Genomic DNA, 23,191 nt, shown 5'->3' with positions numbered 1-23,191 from the left:
AATGATTGTGAATGAAATTGGGTAACGAGGTGGAAGGAATATGAATCAGCTGTGACTTATGAATGGGGACTGTCCCGATATTTGCCCGGAAGTGAAAATGGGAAGCCACAGCAACTAATTTTCAGGACAGCCGACAGCAGGGTTCGAACCCATGCATCTCCCTAATGCAGAGCTTGGCTCAATAGCCATAGTGTGTTAACACATGCGGCCACTCCCTTGATATTAACAACCAGCAGTTATTTAAGAATAAAACTTTCTTGTCCAGAAGGCATAGTCTCCTGAACAAGAATATTTTAAGTATGGTATGATAAATGTGGTGCTGGAGGAAAATGTTAAGGATTCCTTGGACAGCTCATCGCACGAACACATCAATCCTGAACCAACTTCAGATAAAAGTTCGTCTATCGTGTAAGGTCTCTCAACGAATTGTACGCTACTTTGGACATATAATGCGCCGAGATGGTAGTCTACAAAAGCTTATTGTTGAGGGCAAAGTCCAGGGAACCAGACAACGAGGACGAATACCAACGCGATGGATTGACATGGTGAACGGCCCCCTACAGTGTTCTCTCAGAGTAACCACATTGAAAGCTTTAGATAGGGAAGAATGGCGGAGTATGGTTCATCGGCTAGAGGGCTGAATATTATGATAGTCACGACGCCTCAGTCATGAGGCAAAACGAAGAAGAATAGAATGAAGAGTATGATAAATGTACATTACTGTATTCTCTGTTTGCTATGCTGTCATTGATAGTTATTACATATTTTGACTAATCAATTGTTTATGGCATTGAGCCACATATTGTAAATATATTGTGACAATAAACCAATACTCTACTCTATATTTGTAACCTGCATATGCCTTAATATTAATTGTTATACAGTAGTACTGTAGTATATGGCAGTGAGACTAGCCTAGACTATGACAAATACTGTAAATGTGTGTCAACCCATAATTAGTAGTTTAAATAATAATAAATATTTGGAAATGAGGTTTCTTTATTACTTCCTCTCCATATTTATAATGCATTTAGATTTACAGCATGCAGGCAATGACGTGACAAATTAACAAAAGTTGTTTTGGCTACCCACTCGGCCCCTTCCTTTCTGAGAGTTTTCTGTCTTGCTTCTTCGACTTTCAAGGCTGGAGCGAAGCACCAAGCACAAAAGCAGAAATTTTCTATACTGAACCTATTGAACCTAGATTTGTAAATTTTAGTATGTACATAGAAGTACCTTACTGATTATTAAAATTTATTGTTCTTTCTCAATTTGTAAATATTTTATACAGTGAACATTTTGAAGATGCTCTTCTTTTTGTGTGTGTCTGTTTTAGTAGTTTATTTTTCTATTAGAGCATGCATTCATTTATCTAATCCAAGCATATACCTTCTCTATTGAACAAACTGACTAACTCAACAACACATATTTTTCTGAACTTTAGCACAGCAACTCCAAAAGTTTTACTTTTAAGTAATGTTACTAACTGAAGAAAAACAGAAAGAAGGCAAGTTTCTAAACAAGAACTCTCTGTAGAAAGTCATTTCACTATAACAGTCACCATATGAGGGCATCAGGAAGTACAATAGCAGTATTTAGAGAACTGTAGTAGTTTCAGGAAAATAGTATCATAACAAAGATAGATAGATAGATAGATAGATAGATAGATAGATAGATAGATAGATAGATAGATAGATAGATAGATAGATAGATAGATAGATAGATAGATAGATAGATATCAAACTCAACCAGCTAGACAAGTCAGCAATAGCTGAGCATGCCTTATCTTCAGATCACAATATTGTGTTCCAATATGTTTGGACTCTTACCCACACTAAACACAATAATTTTGGGATCATAAGGGAACCAGTAGAAATACTCAATTATACCAATAATTTTAATAGAAACACTGACTATCAATTAAGCAAATACCCAGTTGCCAGTCATTAAAGATAAGGGTGAGTAGTTCTCTTCCATGTCCTTCATATCACTATTTGTTTTGGTTTTTCAAATTTATATTCCCTTCATTACAAGATGGTTCACTTACAGTGCCATATATTCATTAACTACTTCATCATGTCTTTCTTTTTTTCCTCTTGCCTCTTTTACCTTCTTCGTATTATTTTCATCTTTTCTTTCTCCCCTACATCTTCACTGTTTCAGACTTACTCTCCCCTTTATCTCTAATTCTATTCTATTCCTTGTGTCTTTATCTTTCTTCTGTTACAATTGATTTTATTTTTAATTGATATTCCTCCTCCCCCACACTATTTGATTAGTCTGATGACCTTGTACCTTTCACCTTACAGACCTGTAAACATAAAACATCAGACTAGGAACAAATATGGCAATATCAATTCCTTGTTGGAATATAACAGTGCATAGAGAGTCATCTGGTGATGAATGAAAGTATCATTTCATCAATAGAGCAACGATCCAAAGATTTACATGATTGGTCAAGTTTTTCTTCTGAACCCGTGGATCAGTCTTCAAAAAACAGAAAGATATTCTAAAGTTTGCCTCTTTTACATTACAAAAACCCAAAAGATATCACATCTGTTAATAAAAGTCATGAAATAAACAATTTAAACTAAAATTATTGCTGTCATGACTATGTATATTACTTATTCAAAATATATTTGCACTTGAGCGAGGAGGAACTAATGTTGGTTTATTGCAGTTTGTAGAGGACAGTGGATAAGCACTAGGCACACCAGTGGACCGAGTAAATTCATCGCACAAGTCTCGCATTACTCACAGGGCAAGATAAATTTTAGAGAATAATTTGTGAGTGCTACAAATACAATAGGGTGAAAAACTATATAAAATTGGAAAAAATAAATAATACAATAAGTATAAATGCACAGAATGTTAGAGCAAAACGAACCATTCTATCACAAAGGACTAACTGAGCCGTCATAGATTTAACACATTACTATATCTGGCGATAGAGTCAGACAACAGAGCATCGGAGATAAAGAAGCAGTAATTCCTGGCATGGCCAGGAGCAATCATATTTTAAACACGTAATCAATTACTCTTCAGGTCTGAAGAAAAAACCTGTAGCAAAAATAAATACCTAGTACCACATTTCACATAATCCATATTCATAATAAGAGCCACATGGATATAGATTAGTTTCTAAGCTATGATTTAAAAATAAATATTTATATGTGATGGGACCTCTAAAGTTAAATTCACACACTTTATACTCGTACTATTATTCTGGTGAGAAAAATAACTTATATGTTACTTACTGTCTAAAACCTTCAAGAAGATGAAATACAGAGGCGCACATGTTCCTCTGACTATTGTCATTTTCTGGGCCTCTAACAAGCACCCTCCCCTCCCCCAAGATCATTCATTATAAAAGAGTACTTATTTAATATGTTCAAACTTGTTATAGCACATCAAAGAATATTAAATTATGAAATATTGTCATACCTACAAGCCCTAAAGCCTGGATGAGATCAAAGGTTACATTCATACACCAATTCGTCAGAACATCAAACTGAAAACTAAAACAACAAATAGCATTGTAATGCTAAATGTTGGAATAAAACTATTTAAAATGAAATTAAATTGGATAAACTAACACATTATGAATGCACAGAGCAAACATCTTTAAAATTGGTACCATTAAAGCTGATAAAATAATCATCATGCAAGAATCGAACAATTGATTCTATGGGACACAAGTATGCAGGTATCTGCTTCTTCAACTGTGACTGGGTGGAACTACTGTTCTTTGTATTTTCACTGACCTCAGTCTTCATGGCCTGCATAACCATAATATTATTTCCCCCTTTGCAAAAGTGAACATGATTTGTGATATCTCTTCCATTATACACCAAACGAAAGTAATAGTTCCTTGCCACAGGACCATTGTTGGTCTTTTTGGACAAACTCTCTTGCTCTTTATTTTTGTATACTTCCATTATAAGACGTGATGCATAGTGAGGAGCTGCTGTTGTGTCTGAGATTATTCCTAAAGCTGTAGTAAGATACTGAAGAGTCTTGTCATGTCCAGAGTACAATACAAACTTAGGTTTCTTCTCGGAGATAATACGAAGCATGTGCGACACGATATCACGGACCATGCCGTATGCCCGTAACAAGCATGAGCGCTTTAAATTACTGCTCTTACTATACTGACGGGCTTCCCACTCCGTGTAAGCAAACAGTCCTGTCACTTGTTCCATTCGGACACATTCATCGTCGAGACACGGTAGCTGTGCGCCATGGCATACGTAAGCTAACAAGGCATCTCTCAGAGCATGTGGATCTGAAAGCAATGACTTCTCAGCCATTTCAAAGACAATTGTAGCTGCTGTATGTACCAACTTCACTACAGCAGGATGAGACTGAAGATGTTCGGTACTTTCAGTGGCAAATTTACGACGGAATAATTCAACCGCTGGGCATGCACAATCGTTAAAACAGAAAGCGAGACTTTGGGATTCACGCAGCATCACCTTTTGAAAATCTTCTGATGAGAGAAATGTATAGAGAAATGCAACTGCACTTTGGAAAGTTCTTCTGTAACGTGTACTGTATACAATCATGTCGTCAGAAGAAAGAGAACCGTTCCCTATGCCGAGTCTTTCACCGTACACTAATCGTAAAATGTGACCAGTCTTTAGGATTTGTGCAACACCTACAGGAGTCATTTGTCCTAACAGACATTCTCCATTTATTGGTGGAAGTAATGGAAAACCATGGAATGGGCCCAGAAACTGAGGAAGAAAGCCTGCCAATTTCCCAGATGAAGACAGGTTCTGAAGAAAGAATTCATATGTTCGGAAGTTGAAATCCGAATCCAGGCCTTCTGAACTGATGAGATCACCAGCACAGTTGACATTACTTATGTTCCTGATATGAGCCAGAGGACCTCGGTCACCATGGCGGAGAAATATCAACACTCCTTCCAAAGAATAATTGCCTTGAACTTGACCTGGAGAGAAAAGAACTTAAAATTAGAACCGGTTGCTCAGGCATTTAAATAAAGCACATACAAAAAACATATCAAAATACACATACCAATTAACATTCTGCTTATGTACATACATAAATACACAAACAATATTCCTATTAAAAAAGTCTCAGTCATTTCAGACAGGCTCAACAGATCAATAGTAAATTTCTAGTAATTTTTCATAATGATTAAGGAGGATCCACAAGGCAGTATTACTTGGCATATCTAAATGATACGAGTAAAGAACTGGAATCAATGATAAGGCTTTTTTCAGATTATCTATAGTATATATTTAAAACACTAGGCTGATTTTTGTGACTGCACGTTTAAGAGAACAGCTAAACCGATTGATATTGTAAAGCATTCCGAAGAAAGCTCTTGGCCTGTAGATTTGCAAAGTGTCTTTATAAAGCATAAACATTTCTTGCTGTATATTTTTAAATTATTAAAGAATTAGCATTCTGATTAGCAAAAGCCCTTGCCAGTACTTCAAGGCCACCTGCACTGTGGGAGTGCTGAATGCTGTGGCATAAGAGAGGGGTGGCAAGAGGGGGCAAACACACATGCACAGTCAGATGTCTTCCTAGTCAGCTGCTGCAGTCTGCATTGTGTTGCAGAGAGTCGCTTAGTCAAGAAGAAGCTATTCAGTGCAATGTTACTGTCTCTTTGTAGCTCTCCCTATATTTGCTAGCTTGAAGTGATATTGGAGAAATGTAAAAGTCTTTTTATCTATGTAATAATTTTAATACTAAGGTTGTGAACTTCTTCTACTCCGGTAGTCAGGAAAGTGAGTTGATCCTCTGTGTCATAATTTACTGTCATGGAAACCCAAAGGATTGTACCTTTACTATGAGCAAACTGCTAATGTGCCAATTTTCAATTCTGATTTGGCAGACATTGTGCTCATAACAAACCAGGAGCCCAGTGCACTGTACATTCAAAACAGGCAGAGATATTCCCTCAAGATGATGACAATTTTGTGTGGCTATTTCTAGCCGGGTGCAGCCTTTGTAAGGCAGACCCCTCCGATGAGGGTGGGCGCCATCTGCCATGTGTAGGTAACTGCGTGTTATGTGTGGTGGAGTGAGTTGCATGGATGTTGGGGAACGTACAAACACCCAGCCCCCGAGCCAATGGAATTAAGCAATGAAGGTGAAAATCCTAGACCCGGCCGGGAATTGAACCCGGGACCCTCAGAACCAAAGGCCAGTATGCTGACCATTCAGCCAACGAGTCGGACTCCCTCAAGATTTAACCCCATCAGATAAAACACAACCATTTTATTTTAAGTTTCATCAATTTCTAATACACTTGGCATTTTGTATCACAATCAATACGTATAGCTCAAGGGGAAATACTGGAACGTGCAAGTTTCAATTTACCTCAGCCAGTTTTCAGCCATGACTTATGTTGCAATGTCAAGAGTGCAAATTTTTGACATCCTTACAATAGCAATCTGCCAAAAATAAATAGTAAAAGGAATGTCTTATATTTGGAAATCTTTCACTAAATATTTACCTCACTGACCATCATGATCTGACAGATTTTGGCTAGTCTTATTTATTACTCTATACAGTACAAGTTGCAGTTGTTGTTTGGGCGGTTCAGTCCACCATGGTAATAGAGTAGACCGTACAGCCAGCGACTCTGCACAGAGTGTCGGGCGGCGAGAAATAATTCGACCCCTATGAGGACCACTGGCTTTGGGCGGATTTCTCTAAGTTGGAGGGGGGGCCTCAGTTTGAGATGGGATCAAGGCATTGGAACATCGCTGGACCAAACGCATTAGTCTACAGGGAGACTATGTTGAAAAAGAAAAGCAGTTCCACTGAGGTAAGATACTTAATTCTAGTACATTCCGAGAACTTTTCAAAGCACGTACGTATAGAGGCCAAACACAATTTCCACACCAGATACAAAGAACAAAAAAATGTTGTTAAATAAAACTGGCATTCAGCCTTCCGAGAATGTATATATGAAAGCTCCTACCATTTCATAGACATCAATACAGATCTTAAAATTTACACATTAAAAATAAAAGCAAATCAATAAGCACAAAAGAGGAAATAGAAACACAGATAGGAAAAAATAAAGAAAAGCAACCAAACCAACCTCAGTGATCACACAGCCCATAAGAATTCCCCCTTCTTTGCACTACTAGATTAATTCAAATTCTAGTAAAACAATACGTCATACTATTTTTCTTTAGATCTCAATTAATCCCACTGGAGGTTACTCTGACGCAAAGTAGTTTGCAATGTGGGGTTAGGTTATACCTATCTATAGGCAGCGGCTATTATTTTATCACTAAACATAAAGTAATCCAAAGTACTCTTTAATTCATTGCTGTGCATTAATTTCTCCCACAAATTACTATCATGCACTCATTTTCTAATACACATAAAGACAAATAGACTACCGCCACGTAGCTCTTCTCCCTCTCCGCTGAACAGAGCTGTCCCCTGGTCTGCCTTCCCCTACCTCCCTTACAGCTATGTTTGTGCTAGCAAGCCACAATAGTCCAGGCTCAGGTGCGAACCCAGAGTGAGTTTTAAGTAAGATACAGAAAACTTTCTTATTTCTATTAAAGTGTCAATAATGAACTTCAACATTCACTCAATTTGTCACACTTGTTCATAATATCACCCATTCACAATCATTGGCAAGTTTACAAAACGTAAACAACAGATGAAAATGATTTGATAGAATTTGAAGATGTTCTTGTAGAACAAAACATATAATTCTGTTATTAACACTTTCTTTTTACATGTTGGTTGTAGTGTTTTAAGTGTTATACAGTATTTTGTGTTTTGACAGACTGGAAAAATGTGTAAGGTACAGTATATGTTCAGTTCTTTCAGTGAAAAGCAATACTTATAACAAAGGACTATCAAAAAAAGTACAAATCATCAACATCCTCTGTCTTGTGAATAGCAATAACTTTTGTTAGATTACACATTTGATATAACCACCAAACTTGATAAAAAGTTTGGATGTTATGGTCAGAACACTTGTTCATCAGAATTTGCATACACTGCAACCACAGTCTAATAAAATCTGCCTAGAATCTCTGTTTCATTACTGAGTTTATATCTGCCATATACCGGTAACTCATAATATCTATGGAGCCATCCAAAAATGTATTTTTTAAATATCTTTTAGGTACAAAATTATTATAATTTTAAGTGAGAGATACTGAATAAAAAGAAAGATGCTAGTTTTATGTGACTGTGATGTTATCATAGCCATAGGAACTCCAGTTTTACATGGGATCCAATCTACAGGGGCATGAATTTTCATTCCTAAAATTCAACACACATTGGTTGGAGAGGATTATTGAATTATTGTGCTCCACAGCATTCTGCGACTAAGAGCCAAAGCCTTTGCTCTTTTCCTTCCTAGCTCTTCTTGTGTGAGCCAAATTTCTTGTCTTTCAATGGCCAACAAGTCAATAGGAGCTACTGCTGCTACTACTAGAATCGCAGGTTCTGATACTGTGCAATATGCACAAGCAATTCGTAAAGCTGCTCTCCGTTGTACAGCCGCAATTCTTGTTCGATATTTTGCAATTTTTAACGATTCAGCCCAAATTTCCGAACCGTATAGCAGTATTGATTGAACAGTCGACATGAGAAGCCGCCTTTTACTAGATTTCGGCCCCTTGATATTTCCCATGAGTCTACTCAGTGCAGTCATGGTTTTCGCTGCCTTATCTGTTACCCGCTGGATGTGGTTGCAATATGTAAGCTTAGTAGCAAGCGTTACACCAGGATATTTTGTGCTCCTAGTTGTTTCGATGGCTATTTGCCCGATCTGCATCGGTACAACAGTATTAATCCTTTTCCTCGTCAGGAGGACAATTTCCGTTTCATGATCTGCGAGTTCTAACTTGTGATTTATCATCCATTCTTTGACACGTCGCATCACCTGATTCAATTTAAATTGAGCCAGCTCTAGGTTACGGGTTACTATCACAGCAGCCAAAATAATAATAATAATAATAATAATAATAATAATAATAATAATAATAATAATAATAATAATAATAATAATAATAATAATAATAATCTGATGTGGCTACTGCTAGCCTGATGCAGCCCTTGTAAGGCATGACCTCCAGCAAGGATAGGCAGCATATGTTGTGTAGAAGACACAATATTTTAGTGTGGAGGAGAATAGTGTTGTGTGTGATACGAAGGTGGATCAAATATAAGCGAGAATCACATTTTAAAATTTATTGCATCAGCCAAAAAAGAAAAATACACATATAGAGATCAATTTTCTACATAGTGTCCTGCCTTTGATACATATTTTCTCCAACGGATTGGTAAGTTTTTGATGCCACTCTGATAGAAAGAAGAGGGACGTCTGCGGAGCCAGTTGTGCACAAACTCTTCTACACTTGCATCATCAACATCGAACCACTGTCTTCTCAGGTCTTGTTTGAGTGGTCCAAACAAATGGTAGTTGCAGGGCGATAAAGGGAAAAAATAGTACTTTCCTCTTATCACGCACTGTATTGATGTGTGTGAGCAAAATGCTTGGCAGATCCACAAACTGAACAGAGGTAAATTGGATCATCTGACTTTTCGAAGACGAGTGGCTGTTGCTGTCTTGCAATCCAGTGAACGAAAAATGGCAAAAAACGCAGTCGTACATCGCTGCTAGAAAATGCTGATTCCATCATCTTCCTGGATCACAGTTACGTGCTGATGCTGAAGTGATGTACCATGAACAAGACGATGTAGTATATGACAAAGTTGTAAATAACACTTCCAACTGTGACATTACTGAGGAAAATCACCCAAAATCGACCTTGACATTACTGAGGAAAATCACCCGAAATCGACCTTGTCTTCTAAAACTGCACCGCAGTTGGCAACGGCAGAGCCAATGCACTATGAGAGACTTTGACTCATTTTCAAACATTAATGTCCGCCTGGCCATCAGATGATAAAGATGTTGATTCCCATAGGGAACCGGAAATATTTCTGAGTGGCTCCAAGTAGCCTACGCAGTGGCCTCCACAGTATGCACTAGCCATGCGTCTTCGTAGGTGTGCTGTTTACCAACTGATGAGCCCAACTTAGCACATTGGGGCGAAACGCTGGCAAGCGGGAATGAGTTAGCTGGTAAATTTATAATGTCCAAGTACCACCATGCCGTGTAGAGGCACCAAGGTCCTTTGAAGTCTTACATTTTACTGTACTCCCTTCAGTTCAAACTCTAACAATTAATTCTGTAATCATACTGCTTGTATTAGATTGGAATTCAGAATAATATAACATTAGAATGACATACACATTTTTCTTATTATCATAACCCTGTTGCCCACTGTCCATTTTATAGGAAACCCCCTCCTGTACATGCAACGTACCTGGTCCTGAAATACTTAACATTGGGGATCATCATACAACCTACACGTCAGTTATATACCATTAATCTTCAAATTCAAGCAAAAAGAACTTTTGGGCAGGTCTGGGTTAATCAGGGAAGTACAATACAGAAGGGATGAGTAGTATGTGAACTTGAAGTAGAACTTGCAGAAATATTGGACAAATGGATGAACTATTTTGAAAACCTTTTTAATGTAAAATGAAACCTTTCTCGTAAATATCAATTTACAGAATTTGGTATTGGGAGGAAGTTGCAAATAAAATAATTCAAAAAGTGAAATGAATGGTAAATATGCAGTAGTGGTGGATGAAACTATGTCAGAAATAGTGAAGTATAGGGAAGATAAGGATAAAATGGCTTCATTTGGATAGTATACCTTCTTAATGAACGAAAGCAGAAAATGCATTAATCTACATTCAAGAGAACAGGAAGGATGGCGGTAGTTTCAAAAGCAAAACAATAAGATTATTAATCTCACGAAAATTGAAGGGTTTCTAACAAATTTCAAGTTAAAATTTAGCCATTCAGAAAGTAATCAGCTGAATTTGATCACTGAAAAAACTTTTAAAATACATCAAGTAAAGATCACACATGAATGTGAAAATTTCCTAACAGCTCTCTCTCCCATTCATATAGGGAAAGTCAAAATCAGTGGTATTCTCGAAACAAACTTTCAGCTTATTGGGTCGTATTCAGTATAAGTAAATGCCAAAGAAATGTGAAGTACAGACCAAAAACGACCACAGCTTGAATTGGCCCACAGTGGGTGACAATGTGTTGGCAGTAGTGTCACACTTGTGGCTCAGTGGCTCAGATCCTTTCCAACAGAACCACCACCAACCTACACCACCATAGCTCAATCGGTAGAGCATCCAATGCAAAGACAGAAGGTTGAGCATTCAGATCCCATTGGTGTCTAAATTTGTTGATTTTAAAGAAAAATGAAGCAAAAGTAAAACAAGACAGTAGAAAATCAAATGATGGTACCTAGCGAGCAAGAAGTATATAAGTAATACAGAATAAAGCTGATATGAGGCAAGAACCAAGTAGTAAAGCAGAACACAGAGAATGCTTAGGGAAAATGATAAGTAGAAGAAGTGTACAGAAATAAAAGTTATGGATCATTATCAAACCTATTTTATTAAAGTCTATTATTACCTTATCTTAAATATGTTATTGCCATTATAAAACTGTTGTTTTAAGTTTCAAGACTCACTGTGTTAACTTGAGAAGGGAGATGTTATAATGTAGGGGTGCTACATGCTATGACTATGCCACTGTATGATCAACAATGTAAAACCATACATACGGTAAAAGTTTGTAACAAGCATTGCATTTCATCATCATCATCATCATCATCATCATCATCATCTGCAGTTTCCAGCTGTTGACTCGGTCTGCTTAAGCATTAAATTTATAGTCTTTAAATAAAATTACGTATCTAAAGTAATTGACTTTATTTATTGTAACCTAAAAAAAAAGTTACCGATACATATATTTGAAGAAAAAATGTTTTGGTCTTGCTAGAGACCATCATCAGTCAATATTATTAAAGTTGAGGCAAGACATGAATTATAGACAGATAAAATTTATGAAGCAAACGTGTGCTGTTGATATTTGGTGCAAGAAAAGTAACGATTTGAATGTTAAACACTCATCACGGTCACACATCTTGGGTAAGTTCTCAAAGTTTTCTTCCAATTTGAAGAATGCACTTCACAAAAGACCGGGTGAAACACTTAAAATACTAGCACTTGAAGAATCTTCTTGAATTCAGTTCAGCTGAAACAAGTGTGAACAGAATAATGTTGATGGGAAAGTGTTGAGATGTTCATTTGGTTCCAATATGGATCACTGAAAAAGTTGAAAGAGCAAAAGCAAAGAAGTAGAATAGAGCTGAGATGTAGATGGCAGGAGGAAGAGAAGGGAGGTATAATGTAGCCTAATTTGGGGCTGAGGGATGTAAAATGGTGAGTGATTGCTGAAGGGAATTTGGAGGGGAAAAAAAAAAGGGGGGGGGGGATTTAGAGTACCAATACTAAATTTCTTTTTATTGAAAATAGGAACTAATAGATGAAATAAAAGGTTTGATTTTTCTGATATCTCATTAAGATTGAGATTGGGATTAAAGAATTGATTCACATGCTTTTAACGAAAAAGTTGATTGCGTGCTATCCTTTGTCAGACAGCAAACCCAACTGAACTGAATTCAAGAAGATTCTTCAAGTGCTAGTATTTTTAGTGTTTTACCTGGTCTTTTGTGATGTGCATTCTTCAAATTGGAAGAAAACTTTGAGAACTTGCACAAGACATATGATCGTGATGAATGTTTAACATTCAAATCTTTACTTGTCTTGTACCGAATATCAACAACAAATGCTTGCTTCATAAATTTTATCTGTCTATAATTCATGTCTTGCCTCAACTTTAATAATTTAGACTGATGATGGTCTCTAGCAAGACTGAAGCTAGTTTCATCAAATATGTGGAACTTTTTTAAGTTACAATAAATAGTACTGAATAGGTGGAAACCTTTAAACTTCCGTTTTACATTATATATCTCTTTTATACAGAATAATATGAAATTTATAACCAATTATCCTATTATTTATTACCTATGGGTTGCCATAGTCACGTCCCAGTTCGTGAACCATGGGCAACAGCTGAATGGCCTAGTAAGTGGTCCTGAGAGTCGGGATACCAGTTGCTATGGAATGGGAGTGGGCATCTCGGACATATTCTGAATCAAGCCCTCCTTGTGCTCAGGCGGCTAGGACTATACAATCCACTGGTGATCCATAACCCGTCAGAGGAGAGATCCTCACTTGAACTATGTGTAAGTAGGGCAGCATCCTGCTTCGTGAATTTACCGAGCTCAGAACATTTTAAGCAAGCCTCAGACCTATGGGAGTAACAGAGTCCCATTCCCATTTGACAGACGAGGGACTCCTTGGAAACAATTTGGTGAACGGAATGGAATACGATAGGGAGCTATCAATATTAACCCTTAAGCACACATGCCAAATTTTAGGACTCAAACACACCAGAATTTAAAACAATATATTTCAAAAATTATTATAGTGATTTGGATTTCTGTAATTTATTGACATAAAACAACCTTTTGGCTAATCTTCTATTACTACTTTATTACACAATTGATCAATGGACATCAGTACGAAGCATTTTTCCTGACGAATTTTCCTAAGTTTACACTAATTACAGAAAAACCTGCTAAATTCTTTGAGAGCATCGCTTATTTTGTTTATGTTAATCAGAAGGAGTAATAAATCATTAAAACGGTAAAGTTTCAACACAATTATTTCAGAAAATGTTTAGAAATAACAGCACAAAATGTGGCTTGTAAAATTCCTTCAACACAGAAAATGGTGAGTCATACAAGGAATGGAATGCAAAATATAAGGTTAACTGTCTGAAACACGTAGTTAACACTAAAAATATACAGTATCAATCAGCTGTTGCACACACATAATTCACTAGGAAGTTCTGGGGGAAGTTGGAAGGGGGCACTTGCCTTTATCCAGAGTGCACCCTTCGCAATAAGTGAAGCTGTGTTCCTTACAGATCAGCTTGTTGCAGTTGCAGCATGATGTCTGTGTTTTTCTGTCTCTTTGCCGTGGACATTTTTCACAGCTACTGGATGTTCTCTAGTGCCTTTTCTGTTGTCGTTCCCCTTCAACTCCACTAATGCGCTTCACAGAAGCTTTGAGCTGTAGAGGCAGGCCTTTCAGAGATACTCGGTATGCTACATGCGGCCTGGTGAGTTGCATACCAAGCTCTATCAGAAACGCCCTTCTAGATAAAGTATTTTCCAGCCCAGCATTGTTCTTGTAAATGACAAAAGCATTTATGGCAGCAACATTTAATATACCAAAAAACCAAGTCAGTGGCCAACGTTTACTCTTCCTCGATACAGTGTATGTTCCACACAGTTTGTCCTCAACATCAATGCCTCCCTTGTGGAAATTATAATCAGTGATCATCACAGGTTTCACTTCCACTCCTGTTTGTGGATCTAGTTTCTTATCATGGTGCATTGTTGATCCCACTACAACAATCTTTCCAAACACAGAAGTATACGAAACAATAGTCATGTCCTTCGAAAAGCTGTAAAAGACTTGAGTTCTTCTCCTTTTTTCCCCCTTTTCCTGGTCATTTCTTGTGGCACTTCTCGCTTGTTGAGACGCATAGTTCCTGTAAATGTTAGGTTATGATATTTTAGCAAATTCTTAGCAAGAGGAACACTTATAAACCAATTATCACAAAAAATGTTCCGTCCAGTGCCACTGATAGGAGCAACTAACCATTTTACATCAGCTGCGGAGTTGGACACACAGTATGGTCCTGGAGGTAAATTAACGACATAAAGCAAAGCAAAGCAAAGCAAAGTCACCTCCGTACAGGCCTGAAGGCCCTTGGAGGAGTGAAGATAAAGGCTTCCACCATTGTTAACCTCAGCACGTGATGGGGTAGAGTGGTTAGCTCTACGCCCGGCCTCCTTTGCCCCAGGAATTAACCTGGTACTCATTTTTGGTGTAGGCTGAGTGAACCTCAGGGCCATATGTACCTCCGGAAGTGGAAAGCTTGTTTCTTAAATTTTACGACTTCCTGACGGGGATTCGAACCCGCGTCCTTCCGGGCGAACCGAGCATATCTTTACCGTCTCGGCCAGGCAGCCCCATAATTACCGACATACACTTCCAAATTACATGTATAATACCAACGCGAGTCTGCAAATCCAAAGATCTTTATCCCATATTTTGCGGGCTTACACTCCATATACTGCCGGAAAGGACACTTCCCACGAAAAGGTTTCAACTTTTTGTCAATAGTCACATATTCAGAAGGAGAAAAAACACTCTGAAAGTTTCTGACAATCATTTTGAAGACAGCTCTTTTAGGAGCAAGTTTATCCTCTTTTCTTCTATCCTAGCGAGTTTTGATGTTGGTCAAAACGAATACATCTTAGGAAGAAGTGAAATCTATTCAGGCCCTGTAGCAGGAAATAATTAAATTCTACTGCCATTGTTGTCCCGCAGTTCTTTAGTGTTTAAATTGTTTGATTTCATCATGCCAGCAAAGTACAATAACGCAAATAATGCCTTCATTTCTTCTCTATTTGTAAGTTTACCACTGTGAACTTGCTTATAATTCTGGCTCACAGAAAGTATGAAGATACTGGTACAAGTAACAATTGCATCAAAAATACTATCATCAATCATACATAGCCAAGCATCATGAGACGTAATCGCCTCTTTAGCTGCAGTTTTCACAGCTGGGAGATGTATGGAAACTATGCTTCTTGCCCTAGTTCTTACATTTGCTGGTGGAGGATTCTTTTTCCAAACGGTGCCATCCTTTCCTTTGTAAGTGTCCAATCTATGTGCTAATGGCAAATCGTCATCTCCGCCACTTTCAATACCTAATTCGTCACTTTCACCCTCCTGTTGAGTTTCCAAGTCATGCTCACTTTCATTTAAATTATCCTCTTCACCGTCGCTGAAGTCACTGCCAAGAGAATCTTCATCACTGTCAACGGAATCAAATAAATGTCTTATTCTGTCCTCTTCTGTGGTGAAATTATTCATTTTCTTGTAAGATAAGTTTCTCCCTAAAGGAAACACAAAATGAAAATGAAACTAATACAATATGCCTAACACAGCTGTGTTGAAACGAATAAGTGCACATATCTCAACAATACACAGAAACAAACAAGGTGGGGTTTTTTTTTGCTATTTGCTTTATGTCGCACCGACACAGATACGTCTTATGGTGACGTTGGGATAGGAAAGGCCCAGGAATGGGAAGGAAGCGGTCCTGGCCTTATTTAAGGTGAACCCACTATCTACTGAATACTGGACGCACTTAAGCGACTGCAGCTATCGAGCTCGGTCAAAAAGGTGTTACGCAAGCACGCGCGTTGCGTGTATTTCACCCCAGTCCAACTTTGAAGGTGTACCTTCCTTGACGACTACGCGGGAACTGCCTGTACTTGACTGAGCGATTGGAGGGGGGAGGTGCTAGGAAGGTACCTAAAAGAAGATAAAGCTGAAAAACAAATTGCGCACTGCGTCAAAGTATCTAACTCTGCTGGGGTGGATTTCACCCCGGCGCGTGTGTTTGAGGGTTGAGTCAGTAAAGAGGATGCATCTGGATGTGCTAGGAGTAACTGACATTCGGGTAAGGGAAGATAACGAGGAAGAGATAGGAGATTATAAAGTGTACTTGACGGGTGTTAGAAAGGGAAGGGCAGAGTATGGGGTAGGGCTCTTTATCAGGAATACCATTGCACGCAACACAGTTTCTGTTAGGCACGTAAATGAGCGAATGATGTGGGTAGATTTGTTAGTTGGAGGAATCAGGATGAGAACTGTCTCAGTGTATTCACCATGTGAGGGTGCAGATGAGGATGAAGTTGACAAGTTTTATGAAGCATAGAGTGACATTGTGGTCAGAGTCAACAGCAAGGATAGAATAGTGCTAATGGGCGATTTCAATGCGAGAGTTGGAAATAGAACTGAAGGATACGAAAGGGTGATTGGTAAATGTGTGGAAGATAGGGAAGCTAATGGGAATGGGAAGCATTTGCTGGACTTCTGTGCTAGTACAGGTTTAGCTGTTACGAATAAATTCTTCAAGCAAAAGGCTATTCACCGCTACACATGGGAGGCTAGTGGTACCAGATCCATAATAGACTATAACTTAACAGAATTTGAATTCAGAAAAATCTGTTAGGAATGTACGAGTTTTTCGTGGATTTTTCGATGATACAGACCACTATCTGATCTGTAGTGAACTAAGTATCTCTAGGCCTAGGGTAGAGAAAGTGAAATCGGTCTGCAAACGAATAAGGGTAAAAAATCTCCAGGACGAGGAAATTAGACAGAAGTACATGGATATGATTAGTGAGAAGTTTTGAACAATAGACAGTAAGCAGGTTCAGGATATAGAAAGAGAATGGGTGACATACAAGGATGCTATAGTAGAAACAGCAAGAGAATGCCTAGGAACAACTGTGTGTAAAGATGGGAAAAGGCGAACATCTTGGTGGAATGATGAAGTGAGAGGAGCTTGTAACTGTAAAAAGAAGGCTTATGAGAAATGGCTCCAAACAAGGGCCAAGGCAGACAGGATTTGTACACAGATGAAAGAAACAGAGCGAAACAAATAGTTGTTGAATCAAAAAAGAAGTCATGGGAAGATTTTGGTAATAACCTGGAAAGACTAGGTCAAGCAGCGGGGAAACCTTTCTGGACAGTAATAAAGAATCTTAGGAAGGGATGGGAAAAGGAAATTAACGGTATTTTGAGTAATTCAGGTGAATTCATAATAGATCCCCGGGAATCACTGGAGAGGTGGAGGGAATATTTTGAACACCTTCTCAATGTAAAAGGAAATCTTCCTGGTGGTGTTGCTAACAGCCAAGCTCATGGGGAGGAGGAAAATGATGTTGGTGAAATTAAGCTTAAGAAAGTGGAAAGGATGGTAAATAAACTCCATTATCATAAAGCAGCAGGAATAGATGAAATTAGACCTGAAATGGTGAAGTATAATGGGAAGGCAGGGATGAAATGGCTTCATATAGTAGCAAGATTAGCATGGAGTGTTGATAAGGTACTTTCAGTCTGGATAAAAACAGTAATTACACCTATCTATAAGCAAGAGAACAGGAAGGATTGCAACAACTATCAAGGTATCCCATTGATTAGTATACCAGGCAAAGTATTCACTGGCATCTTGGAAGGGATGTGCGATCAGTAGTTGAGAGGAAGTTGGATGAAAACCAGTGTGGTTTCAGACCACAGAGAGGCTGTCAGGATCAGATTTTCAGTATGCGCCAGGTAATTGAAAAATGCTACGAGAAGAATAGGCAGTTGTGTTTATGTTTCGTAGATCTAGAGAAAGCATATGACAGGGTACCGAGGGAAAAGATGTTCACTATACTGGGGGACTATGGAATTAGAGGTCGATTATTAAAATCAATCAAAGGCATTTATGTTGACAATTGGGCTTCAGTAAGAGTTGATGGTAGAATGTGTTCTTGGTTCAGGGTACTTACAGGGGTTAGACAAGGCTGTAATCTTTTACCTTTGCTGTTCGTGGTTTACATGGATCATCTGCTGAAAGGTATAAAATGTCAGGGAGGGATTCAGTTAGGTGGAAATGTAGTACGCAGTTTGGCCTATGCTGATGACTTGGTCTTAATGGCAGACTGTGCCGACAGCCTGCAGTGTAATATCTTGGAACTTGAAAATAGGTGCAATGAGTATGGTATGAAAATTAGCCTTTCAAAGACTAAATTGATGTCAGTAGGTAAGAAATTCAACAGAATTGAATGTCAGATTGGTGATACAAAGCTAGAACAGGTTGATAATTTCAATTATTTAGGTTGTGTGTTTTCTCAGGATGGTAATATAGTAAGTGAGATTGAATCAGGTTGTCGTAAAGCTAATGCAGTGAGGTCGCAGTTGCGATCACCAATATTCTGTAAGAAGGAAGTCAGCTCCCAGACAAAACTATCTTTACAACGGTCTGTTTTCAGACCAACTTTGCTTTACGGGAGCTAAAGTTGGGTGGACCCAGGATATCTTATTCATAAGTTAGGAGTAACAGACGTGAAAGTAGCGAGAATGATTGCTGGTACAAACAGGTGGGAATAATGGCAGGAGGGTGCTTGGAATGAGGAGGTAAAGGATAATTTAGGAATGAATTTGCTGGATGAAGCTGTACGCATAAACCAGCTTCAGCGAATGGAGGAGGATAAGTTACCTAGGAGAATAATGGACTCTGTCATGGAGGGTAGGAGAAGTAGAGGGAGACCAAGACGACGATGTTTAGACTCAGTTTCTAATGATTTAAATATAAGGGATACAAAACTAAATGAGGCCACAGCACTAGTTGCAAATAGAAGATTGTAGCGATGTTTAGTAAATTCACAGAGGCTTGCAGACTGAACGCTGATAAGCATAACAGTCTTTAATGATACTGCATGTATGTATGTATGTATGTATGTATGTATGTATGTATGTATATAACACCTGTTTATGCATGAAAGAGGAATACTTTATTTTTATTTCAGTATATCTGACCCAAGATATTTGGGTTTGCCGTCTGGCAAAGGATAGCACGCATTCAACTTTTTCTTTAAAAACAGTTACAGAGAACAAAACAATTACAATGAAACAATCTACAAACACATGCAGGCTGCAGAAACAAGAAGCTACAAATTACATACTATGTACGCCATACTGATGATGTTGCACTCTGGAGACAGAATACTTAATAATCCAAGTCATGATTTCATCTTGAAGATTTTTGTCCAAACTATATTTCTGACACCAGATTACAAATGATGTCTGAATTTTACCCCTCGCATCAAAGAAAAGAATGCAAAAATGGTTGAACTTTATTAAAACAGCTCAACATGTGAAATATTTCTCATAAGTATCTGTGTATGAGATCTATTCATTTAGATATACACAGATGTTTATATTTATAATTTGCTTAACTTTGAATATAGGAAGCCATCTCTTTCCAGTTTCAACTTCGTTAATTTATAAATGTTGAGCTCTTCAGTCTGCTGAAAGTAACTTTGAGTAAATAGGAAACACCAGGTGTAATACTGTTACCATATGTTTTCTTTTTCAGGTAGTTTATAAATTTATTTACTCAAAGTTAGTTTCGGCAGACTGAAGAGCCTAACAGTTATAAATTTCAAAGCATGAGGGCCTTCACGGTCGGAGTCAATATAATCAAAATCTTCCGGGCTATTCTTCCGTGGTCCACTCCTCTCATTCCTGCCAGATGTTTTGACTACTGCTGCAGTAGTCATCTTCTGTGGCGTTGTCTTAGTCACTGACATAGCCAAGGGGAGGGGGTCCAAGGGGGGCAGACTCCCCAAAATGTTTTCTGAAACTAGAGCGAGGATCAGCCATTGTTTTATGTATGGTATGAACAACTTAAAAACTTATGCTGAAACGTTAAATTAACGTAGCGACAAAGAATCTACTAGCAAGGCTCAGTAGGGCCATACATAATTCTCCATATTTGTACTGCTTGAATGAAAGGAAAACTCTTAGGATTGTGATGTGCAGGAATATTTCCCTGTAGAGGCCTCAGTATTGGGAATATAACAAGGTGCTAACAAATGTCAAGAGATGAGGAAAAGGACAATTAGCAAGGGATTACTCAGAAGGGGGCCGGAACGTGACCACCGAGATAACGGGGGCCACAGCCAGAAACAGTTGCAAGCTTACAACATCGTGTCAGCTTTTAAACATCGGTTCCAGGAAACAACAATGTCCTAGGGATCATCGGGTTGTACCGTGGTTGAGAGATGTTCTGTCTTTAAGTTGCAGCTTTGGGAAGACTGTGACAGGATTGTGAGCTGCACGTTAGTTCCTCATTTTGTGCCATAACTATGTGCATCCTCGGTAAGTTATGAAAAAAGTTTTTATTTTATATTCTAACAGTAGCAAGACAGATCACGGATGCTTGCCTAAGTTCTATAGGTAGGCCTATATTATTTGTCAAATACCCAGGGACTGATTGGAACCTCAAATGGCACCCTCAAAAGTGCGGGTAACTATTTTGTAATTAGCGGGCGTGATAACTCAGTTCCAATGGTTCTATCTCATCATCAAGACGGCCGAGGCTTGAATCGTAGTCCATGCGTGAAACATTTTTAAAATGGGGAAGTCACATTCTATGGATTCAAATTCTACTTAACACACTAGATCCCGTCCCTTACCTTTTTTTAGTACTTCTGAGCCATAACTGCATCATTTACGGTGGTGTATTTTGAGTATCCAACCATTCTTCGGGCTTACCTTGTACCTTAAATGGCAAGTGGATGCAGTGGCATACCCACAAAATAATTTCAGTGGGTGGGGTTTAAGTCCAGGCCAGTAGCGTAGATACAACTTTTCCTTGGAAGGGGTTGTGAAAATAATAATAATAATAATAATAACCTGAAGAGCGCTGACCTTCTGAACTCAAGGTGGCGGATTCCATCCCAGTTCAGTCCGGTGATATCTGAAATACATCAGCTTCATGTTGATGGATTTACTGGCACATAAAAGAATTCCGTAGGACAAAATTCCAGCAACTCAGTTAGTGAGATGTAAAATCAATAACATCATTATTATTATTATCATCATCATCACCATCATAATCAAATCCAGCTCTAGTTGCTTAGGTGCTGAGTATGAGCCTTCTCACAACCTCGTTCTGTCCAAGAATATATTCTCTTCATAGATCTCCTTCCAGTTCATCACTCTCTCTTCCACATCCATCCTTATTTGATTATCTTACTCATCCAAGGTCTTCCAAAACACCATTTTCCTATTAATGTTTTCAACAAATACTCTCTTACTTTCCTTCTTTCTTCCACCCATTTAATGTGACCATACCATTTTGGCATGGCCATTGCATAATCTGAGACACACTAATGTTCACACCAGCATCAGCTTGACTCACTTCATTCCTTCATCTTATCTTTCTTTGTTCTCTGAAGCTTGATGCGTATGAACTTCATTTTATTTTTGCTATTGGCTTTATGTCGCACCGACACAGATAGGTCTTATGGCGACAATGAGCCAGGAAAGGGCTAGGACTGGGAAGGAAGCGGCTGTGGCCTTAATTAAGATACAGTCCCGGCATTTGCCTGGTGTGAAAATGGGAAACCACGGAAAACCATCTTCAGGGGTGCCGACAGTGGGGTTCGAACCCACTATCTCCCGAATACTGGATACTGGCCGCACTTAAGCGACTGCAGCTATCGAGCTTGGTGAACTTCATTTTAGAAGCTTGAATTCTGCTGCTGTCTTGTTTAGAGAGAGTACCTGTCTCGCGTGCATGCAGTATGTCAGTATGGGAACTTAGTAACTTAGTAACAGAGTACAGTACATTTGCACTCATAGCTAGTCAAGAATGGTATGTATTATTGTTTTGATAATAGGCCTATACTGTCAACAAGAACAAAAACAAATAATCAAATTAATAGTCAAATGAATTTACATGTAATGGTAAGTTAAATACTTGGTAAACGTTGTGCAGGCCTGATCTATCACTGGAAACACGATACTATACAAATGTGTTTCAAATGACACTATCTAGCAAATAAAACATTAAATGATATATTCCTATCTAAAATATAAATTATGTTTTACCTTCATTTCCAATGCCTATCTCTTCAGGAGGGTTACAAAGTCTGAATATTCGCCTCATTTTTATATCTGGTTTTATATTTCTATTGAATTTTCTCATTGGGACTTCATTAGCAGCGTGCTTTAATGCAGAGCCAGGCTCTTCAATTCCAATATATTTGTACATACCTGGAAAGGAAAAGAACCTATGCAATACACACTTATCTATATTTGTTTATTCATTCATTATTTCGCACTTTTCCTAAGGTTTCACGAGGATGAACTTCCTTACCAGCTACAAGCAAAAATATCCAAACGCTTAGGATTAAGTAACAGTACAACGCCCGATGTTGAGATGATAACTTCATTGTTAATGCTGCTAGCATTTGCTCGCAAACATAAGGTATCTACTTAAAAATATAACAATTTCTTCCCCTTAACATAGTAGATATTCCAAATGCCGGTCTGTATCACAAACACATTTGTATTTCTTCGTCACCTACAACACGACAGTAGAGAACATTACTTTAAGATTCTAAAATTTCCTACTTTAAAATGATGATCATTCATTAACATTCTCCCAGTCACTAATTATTTGATCTTATCCTCACTGTAGTATGTAAAAATATTATTTGACAGAACAACATTTTCTTCT

General features: G+C 38.1%; 1 protein-coding gene across 1 annotated transcript; it reads right to left on the bottom strand.

The window, feature by feature from the left end:
* Positions 1-1,048: 1,048 nt before the first annotated feature.
* Positions 1,049-23,182, bottom strand: LOC136882062 (2-phosphoxylose phosphatase 1). Its single transcript, XM_067154571.2, has 3 exons — positions 22,829-23,182; positions 22,561-22,725; positions 1,049-4,954 (listed from the first exon to the last, which is right to left on the bottom strand). Exons 1-3 carry the CDS (start codon positions 22,920-22,922, stop codon positions 3,600-3,602), a joined length of 1,614 nt encoding a protein of 537 aa, XP_067010672.1. The 5' UTR covers positions 22,923-23,182; the 3' UTR covers positions 1,049-3,599.
* Positions 23,183-23,191: the final 9 nt, after the last annotated feature.

Source organism: Anabrus simplex, chromosome 1 (genome assembly GCF_040414725.1).
Source record: "Anabrus simplex isolate iqAnaSimp1 chromosome 1, ASM4041472v1, whole genome shotgun sequence".
Classification (NCBI taxonomy): domain Eukaryota; kingdom Metazoa; phylum Arthropoda; class Insecta; order Orthoptera; family Tettigoniidae; genus Anabrus; species Anabrus simplex.
Note: the sequence above shows the minus strand (reverse complement) of the source record. Positions and strands in the feature narration are given on the sequence as shown.

Excerpts from the sequence above, each read along its gene's own strand:
- LOC136882062 (XM_067154571.2), bottom strand. The coding sequence starts at position 22,922 with ATGCTAGCAGCATTAACAATGAAGTTATCATCTCAACATCGGGCGTTG. Across the intron at positions 22,726-22,828 it reads GATATTTTTGCTTGTAGCTG|GTATGTACAAATATATTGGA; the intron begins GTAAGGAAGTTC and ends TTTCCTTTCCAG. Across the intron at positions 4,955-22,560 it reads GATAGGCATTGGAAATGAAG|GTCAAGTTCAAGGCAATTAT; the intron begins GTAAAACATAAT and ends TTTTCTCTCCAG.